General features: G+C 40.6%; 1 protein-coding gene across 1 annotated transcript; it reads right to left on the bottom strand.

The window, feature by feature from the left end:
- Window positions 1-3,242: 3,242 nt before the first annotated feature.
- LOC112847945 (zinc finger protein OZF-like) lies at window positions 3,243-8,047 on the bottom strand. The gene is made up of 3 exons (XM_025910587.1): window positions 8,016-8,047; window positions 5,706-6,635; window positions 3,243-4,313 (listed from the first exon to the last, which is right to left on the bottom strand). The coding sequence occupies exons 1-3, from the start codon at window positions 8,031-8,033 to the stop codon at window positions 3,756-3,758; spliced, it is 1,506 nt and encodes a 501-aa protein (XP_025766372.1). The 5' UTR covers window positions 8,034-8,047; the 3' UTR covers window positions 3,243-3,755.
- Window positions 8,048-8,381: the final 334 nt, after the last annotated feature.

The following is an 8,381-nucleotide window of genomic DNA, read 5'->3' as shown; positions in this document are numbered from 1 at the left end:
TTTAGCCATTTAAATCAGCTGTGATGGATCAAGGACACATCTAAAACCTGCAGGCTCTCGAGGCCTGGCGTTCCCTACTCCTGCCATACAAGCCTTCATCAGGGAGCGAACTTATGACCACACCATCAGAATAAAGGTTTTTATAATTAAGATATTTTTAAATGTCTAGTTTGAGCTACTTTGGTTTCTACAACCTTGAAGTCATCATGTCATTTTTGAGAACAAATAAATTGAGCCATGGTTACACTTGCTGTATTTCAATGTAAAGAGTGAGGAAAAAGTGAGAAATGGAAACATGTTTACATTTAGAGTGACTGTTTTCAGTGGCACTGATGGAGGTTTATCAGAGGAGGACACCTGGCTGTTCTCCACTCACACAGCATTCCCGCAGCTCATTAGAAGCTCTGACATTAAATTTGACAAATAAATAAATAAGGTAATAGAGTTCAAAGATGATGTGTTTAAGATGTCAAAAGGATTCATTTTCATTAAAAAAATACAAAGAATGTCTGTGTTAATGTTTTAACTGACCACACGGCTGTACCACATAGCCAGGCTTTCCCATCCCACTCAGCGTTATCTGCCGTTTGATTATCGGTGGTTAATAAAGTCAATCACTGAGCACGCTCAAAGGTGAGGCATGTAACTCTTCTTCTGCGCAAACTTTTTCAGGTGAGGACTGTTTACTCGAGTCAGAGACATGATCAGAGGAATGTTTAACAGACTATAAAAATAGAGGGAGAGATCCTACTGCTACTTACCGTAGTTTTCGGGTCATAAGCCGCTACTTTTTTCCCACACTGTGAACACTGCGGCTTATAGTGACGTGTGGCTAATGCATTTTTTTTTCATGCGGCCAAAAACATTTTGCCTGGTAACAGTAGACCAATAAAATTGATAAGTAGTATATATACGGTATATATTTTTACCGGTTGTTAAGAGACGTTGTAATGTTGTTTGTGCACTGTTCCATAAAAAAACCCATAAGCAACGTAATTTGTGTGTTACCGATACGTACGTATACTTAAAGGTAGCCGTGTTACAGGCGCTGTTCGAGGAAAATAAGTATTTGCAGTATGTATTTTTGTATGTTACCATAACGTTTATGTTACCATGTTTAGGTTACCTTACGGATTAAATTAAACGTTAAAAATCCTCACGTGTAATATTTCTAAATAAATGCAAACGGCTTAAAATCCTGTGCGGCCTGTACAAGTACAAAATTGATTTTCTTTCTAAAATTAGAGCATGCGGCTTTTAATCAGGTGCGCTCTGTAGTCCGGGAATTACGGTACTTTTATAATGTAACTGTTGAAAACGTGTCACCAGGAAATTTCTCAGAATAGTCAAATATCCAGCCAAGATTTACTGATGGCTACCAAAAACATCTGGTCGAGGTGCAACTTGCTATCAGATATTAAATCAAATACTAGTGGCGGTATATGTATATATCTGAGCCCGTATGCATACTTTTGAATCTGTGTCAATTAGAGAAAATACAAAATGCATGGATTCTTGTTTGTACAGCAGATATCTTTAATGAACAATCATTCCATTCTGGAAAAAGAACAGTTCAAAGAAGTCATTATGAGTCCAAAACTACCATGAAACTCGTGCTCATGATGAGTGGATGTAAACCTCTGATCACAACTGTGAATACAGAATCAGCTTCTCACAGGAACAACCAGAGTGCTCATTAGGAGTATATTTTCATGTTGTCTGGCTGCTCAATATGATGAAGTAAACTGGCTGCAGCTGTTTAAGCAGAGACAGATGTGGAGTGGTGTTATATAAAGTTTGCCCTTTGTTCTCCTCACGTGAAACCCGCATGTCTGTAAACAGCATCTCAAACTGACAGTATTGTTGATTCAAGGATACAAAAAAACTCACATTACAATACATTTATAGAGACTCATTATGTGTTCATCCACAGCAGCAGGACAATAAAGTTTATTGTGACCCTGATACTGCAGCAGATCGCTCTGATTTCCTGTTATCACTTAAATAGAAATGAGGCTGTAGAGGTTTGGTGCAGGCAGAAAAACAGCTGCAGGGACAATGAAAAGACTTTTCTGCTCCAACTTCTCCCAGCATGCTGAGCTAATGATTAGTTGGTGTTTTTCTCCAAACACTCTCTCACTCTTCTCTCAACGTGTTGACAATAAACTGTGAACAGACACCGAGGAGAGCAGCAGAAGACCTCATTCAGGAGCTAAACTCAACATGAACTGAACTCACAGTAAAGTTAGCTCGGTGCTTACCTTTAGATGAGCCCACAAACCGAGAGAAACTCCGTGATGAAGCTGGAACTCTTTCCAAACACAGGAAACAGATCAGGGAGCAGAGACCCACGTGGTTCATGGTAGACACATCCCAGTTGTTCCTGGGAGGAAGCAAAGATGTCAAAGCGAGTTGATAATTCAATTCAGTTCAATGTTATTTACACAGCGCCAAATCACAACAACAGTTGCCTCAAGGTGCTTTATATTGTAAGGTAAACCCTACAATAACACAGGAGTTAGGAAATGAAAAGTCAGTGCTCAGAGAGTCAGACTGATTAAAGCTGCTGTGTGAAAAATACAAAGTTCTGAAGATGGACTACAGAGTACATCCCAGGTACTCAATAAAGTTTGAATGACACTCTTGTGCTATGCTCTGCTGCATGCAAAAAAAATCCCAAGTTTAAACAGTTTATATCCGGGACGTAAGAACTCTGCAGAGATATTTCCTACCTGTACAGGTAGATCAGCACTGTTGATCCTCTCTCCTGTCCTGCATCGTGGCTGATGTGCACGGGACAGACTGGGTTCTCCAAAAGTCCACCGTGTTGTTGCCCAATGTGTTGTTGCAGTGTTGATTCATACAGGTCATATAAGAGTGGAGAACCACCGGGTGAGCTGTCACCTCATCAATGAGGCTGTCATTTGAACAGAACGGCTATGAAGTGAGATTAAATGTTTGTGAGTAGCTGCTCATTCTGCAATGCAGGAACAGAACTAAACTGAAATACAGTGAACATTAAACTTACTTTCATTATTTAAATATAGTTTTTTTTAATGGGCATTTACGTTTAGAAAAAAAATATTATTAGTGTAATAATAAAGTTGCTCTGTGTGTGCCCTATACATGAGACGAAACTGTAATACCCCTGAAAGGATTTGTGTCTCCAGCTGGAATCAAACGTTCCACTCGTGCAAAACACTGCTTACTGAAGAGTGTCAGAGCAGACAGAGGCACATTCATGGGTTTAAGGTGTTTATTGTCATTCCAGCACATGCATGTACATTGAGTGAGCTCTGCACTCAACTTCCAGATAGAGGCAACAATATAAACACAAACATATTTACAGTATAAGAAGAAGCATGTTTACAGTGTGGTAAAAGGGAGAACAGAAGGTGTGTGTGTCTGCTGTGGCGGGGACGCTGCTGCCAACAACGCTCTGGGAAGCCTTCACCGCCCTCAGCGGAGCCCTCTTCTCTGCCACAGAGCACTTAATAACAATAACAATAATAACAATAACAATACAGAGGAAATATCCTTAGTTTTAGTATTAGTTAGTTTGGTGAACATGAGGCATTCATGGGTGTCTTCACTGAGACTCACAAGCAACAGAAATAGAATAAAGTACAGACAGTAGTGTCTGGATGCATGCTCAATCATTGAGTATATTCTGTTCTTCTGGACATACCGTTTTCATCCGAAATTTAATTTAAGATTCAGGATTCAGAGCTACCTCATCAGATCCAAGTGTGACATCAGCTGACACTCTTTACAGAAGATTCCACCTGAACTCTGTGGAGCCTGATCTCAAGGTTTTTAAGTCTGACCCTGAAACCAGAAAAGGATCTTTCTGTCTCTTCAGATTCATTGCGATCCACTGATTTCAGTTCTGCAAGATCATGCTGATAAACCATGTAGTTCTCTTCCTCGTGTGCACGTTCGTGAATGTTACGATTACTTGAATGTGAGAAGCTTTTGTTACAGTGGCTGCATTTGTATGGTTTCTCTCCTGTGTGGACGCGTTTATGCACTTTAAGGTCACCTGTAGTGATGAAGGATGACCCACACTGGTCACAGATGTGCTTTCTGACACCATTGTGGAAGAGTTCATGTTGCTTTAATGCACTTGGAGTGGGGAAGCCTTTCCCACACTGTTTGCAGTAGTTCAGTCTTTGTCCAGTGTGTCTACGTTGATGCCATATCAGGCCTTTTTTCTTCTTGTAAGCTTTTCCACAAAGGTCACAACAAAACGGTTTCACAGCACCACAGTGACAACAGGGCTGAGAATTGGATCCATCTGTGTCGCTCTGCCTCTAAACAAAGACACAAAGACAGTGTAAGTCAGGGAATCCCCTCAACATTTGTATCCTGAACGTCGCCTAAAATGAAAAGTATCTCTGTCCCACAACACTAATTTATTACTATAGTACCTGTACATAATGCTGCAATAATACCACAACACTACAACAGTACCACCGTACCGTACTACCACCAAATATCACTGCAACACAGTACTAATGTAATTTACAGTCCTGCCACGCCAGTGCTTCAATACTACCACCAAAATACTCCAAGTCCAATCAGTTACTACAATAGTATAATACTAATAATCCAACAATACTAATGAGTATCAAGCTAATACAACTGCAATATCACACTAACACTAACATATTAGTCCAAACAAATACTTTAACAGTTCTGATATTACACTGCAAATCAAACAATCATACAATCCTATCATCAGTGCTTTATCTAAAACAGTGGTTCCCAAACTTTTTTTGCCAGGCCCCCCCCCCCCCGCACAAACACATCCTCCAAACACACACACCCATATTTTGTTTACAAACTCCATTGCGGTTTATTTCACACCTCAAACATTTAGTAAACAATTAAGCAAATACAAGTAAACGGCAATAAATTACAGGTAGTAATAAAATATACTACTAACTCTTTTACGCTGCGTCCACACCTACACGGGTATTTTTGAAAACTCAGCTGTTTCTATGCGTTTGGCCCTTTCGTCAACACGTAAACGGCGTTGCGATTCACCGAAAACGGAGATTATTTAAAACTCCTTTTTTGCGTTTATGTGTGGACGAGGATTACAGAGTTCGTCACGCAACGTCAAAGGTATGTGCCTCTTTTCACGGAACAAATTACGGCAGGATCAGCCTGATATTATTTGTATCCCACTGTAACTTTACTGCATAAAGAACTAACATGTCCAAAATGTCAGGAGTAGTTAGTTATTACAAGAAGTGTTTGTGATCTAAAAATCAAGAATGTGGGATCCTGTTTGTCCGTGATTTGGAGAGCCCAGCGCTGCTCCCGACGCAGGGAAACTAATTTTGCAGGGGAGACCTACCTTGGCACTTGTGCAGGTGAAGCCAAAGGGAAGATATGCTTCACCATATTTTCTAGTCTTTGGCTTGGAAGGAAGTTGGTTTGGAAACATATTTGGCGATGCTTCATCTCCTGCTTTGCGTTTGTGTGGGAGCCCCGTCAAAAACCTGTCCACAGTGTCCAAGCGCTCTTTTTTTTTTTTTTTTTTTTTTTTTTTCATACCGCGCCCCCCCCCCCCCCCACCTGCAATGACTCTGGCCCCAGTGCTGCATTTACATGCATTACGTAATACAGTTTACTGAGCGGTTGGTCCAAACAACCAGCCTAAAATGACAAGATTAAAAAAAAACAAAAAAACTTACGTCACAGTAACTGCACTTGTACAGTCTCTTTCTGGTGTGACTCTTCTGGTGCACTTTCAGGGAATTTGGAGCTTTATAAGCCTTATCACACAGCTCACATTTATAAGGTCTCTCCTCAGTGTGGGTAAGTTTGTGGATTTGTAAGTTGCTGTATGTAACAAAGCGTTTGCCACACAGATCACAGCAGCACACATCCTGCCCGGTGTGAATGCGCAGATGTTTATTTCGGCTCCCCAGATGACTAAACGTTTTTCCACAAACGTCACAGCTGTATAGCTTTATTCCAGAGTGGGTAATTTGATGAATCCATAAATTTTTCCTGCAAGTAAAAGCTCTGCCACACTGATCACAGCTGTATGGTTTAACTCCGCTGTGGATGAGCTTGTGATTTTCCAAGCCTTCTTTGCGGGTGAAACACTTCCCACACTGATCACAGCTGAATGGTTTAGCTCCGGTGTGGAAGACTTCGTGTCGTTTTAGGCTCTTCATCTCAGTGAAAGACTTTCCACACAAGTCACACCTGAATGGTTTCACTCCACTGTGGATGACTTTGTGATTTTTTAAATGTCCAGCTTGAGTATAAGACTTTCCACACAAGTCACACTTGAATGGTTTGAATCTATTGTGGATGACTTGATGACTTTTTAAATGTCCAGATCGAGTATAAGACCTTCCACACACGTCGCACCTGTATGGTTTAATGCTGTGGATGAATTTATGCATGCTCAAGCTGCTTTTCTGGGTGAAACTCTTCCCACACTGATCGCAGCTGTATGGTTTAATGTCACTGTGGAAGACAAGGTGTCTTTTTAGGCTACTAATGTGTGTGAAAGACTTCCCACACTCATCACAGCTGTATTTTTTCTCTCCCTTTCTTCTGTGAGGTTTGTCGGCCTCCTGAGAGCGCTGACTTCCCGCTCCATGTTGGTCCTGCAGTGACAGAGATACAAAATGAGGTAATGAGTGAAACGCAATTATGGAACATCCATCCATCCGCCAATTATCAACTACAGGGTTGTGGTGGAGAATTAAGGGGTATATTGTGGAAACGTCACTGATCTACTCCAGGACTAACACATACAAACAGACAACCTTTCATGCTGACAGCCAGTTAAAGGTCACTGATTCAACCTAAGCTAAACTTCAAACTCCTTCTAATAATAGAGCCTTGTACACCTGACGCTGAAACAAGAATGTACATCTGGCAGCAATGCTAATTACAAAAAGGGTAATGAGTACCCACTGTCGTCACCACTCTGTACCAGACTTATTAGTCACTTAATCTAATCTGTTTAATATAAGTCTCATCCTTTTTTAACACTATCAGAATGAGATCACAGATACAAGCGGCAGAAATGAGCTTTCTCCAAAAGGTGGATGTGAGTTCAGTGATTCAGGAGCGGTTCAGAGTAGAGCCGCGACTCCTCCACATTGAACGGTGTTCCAGCTGGGCACGTCTGGGAGGAGGCCACCTACTGGCCGACCTGGGAAAGGTTCAGTTTTTGACTGGATAAGCTGGAGGAGTATTAATCGTTTTGTTATTTTAGATTTTAATTTTTATCAAAGCAGTCGTCATAAACTTTGAAACCAGGTGCATCATTCATAACGCACGGCACAATGCAACGCTCTTTTCAGTCTCAGTTTATTCATTTTTTGGATATTAGTTTGTCGTGTTTTAGTGATACGTGAACATCTTTGGCAGTAACGTGTTTTCACACCATATTTAATATTGGTTTGTCCTTGTCTGTCTGGAGTATAACGTGCAATAGTGATAATGAATGATGCGAGGTGGCACAGTTAAACTGCTGGAGTTATTGTTGAAGAATGTGATCAATGGCTTGTTATTAGCTTTGACTTTAAATTTTTTTGTATTTAACTTAATATCTAAATGTTTCTTAGTTTTAGATTAGTCAGTCTAATATTTTTCCTCATTTAGTCGACTAAGAGGTGACTCTACTGGACCGTCCCTACTAATAAGGGATGGGAATTTCAGGGAAAAATATTGCTCTGTTCTAACTGGGAACTATTCTAATATTCTTCAATCATCCTCCACCTGAACTTTTCTCAAATGACAATGCATAGTTGTGGCAGACTTGTGACACTCTAGCTTTCCTCACTGGAGTCTACATTGGACCACTTTTCTGTTTTGTTTTAATTTACTTTTTAAGGACATGGCATTCAGATGTTGCACAAAATGCTGAAGACCACAATAAAACTACAAGAATGTCTGGGTCCTTGGAAGCAAAATATGAAGAAATGAGGCTTGAGACTTACGCACAGTACTGTGATATACTGAGATATTTTTCTCACGTTTTGTGTTGAGCTCATTGTTTCCTCTGTAGTGACTGAGCTGAGTCCAAACGGCTGAAAATGTTCCTCTGCTGCTCCGTCAGACTCTCCTCCTCCTGCTGGGACACAAAACAGAACTTTACGGATTAGGACACCATTTTGATCCCTGACAAAAACAAGCAGAGAAAATAAAAATAATCTTCTAAATAGAAAACATTAAAAAGAGTGATTTGTTCCAGCAGCTGCAGGATGGTTTCTACAGGCTGAAGAACAACAGTCACTGCAGGAATCAACATCTGCACATTGATTTTCTGTTAGAGGAACAAAGTGAATGCAGACACACACAGAGACAGACTCTCTCCCAACCCTCAGAACAACAGCTGTCCA

Source organism: Oreochromis niloticus, linkage group LG9 (assembly GCF_001858045.2).
Source record: "Oreochromis niloticus isolate F11D_XX linkage group LG9, O_niloticus_UMD_NMBU, whole genome shotgun sequence".
In the NCBI taxonomy this organism is placed as follows: Eukaryota; Metazoa; Chordata; class Actinopteri; order Cichliformes; family Cichlidae; genus Oreochromis; species Oreochromis niloticus.
This window is presented reverse-complemented; position numbering and strand designations above follow the sequence as displayed.

Bases quoted from the DNA above. Each gene is read 5' to 3' on its own strand.
- LOC112847945 (XM_025910587.1), bottom strand. The intron at 4,314-5,705 runs GTAAGTTTTTTT...GTCTTTGTTTAG, and splicing joins ACAAGTGCAGTTACTGTGAC to AGGCAGAGCGACACAGATGG.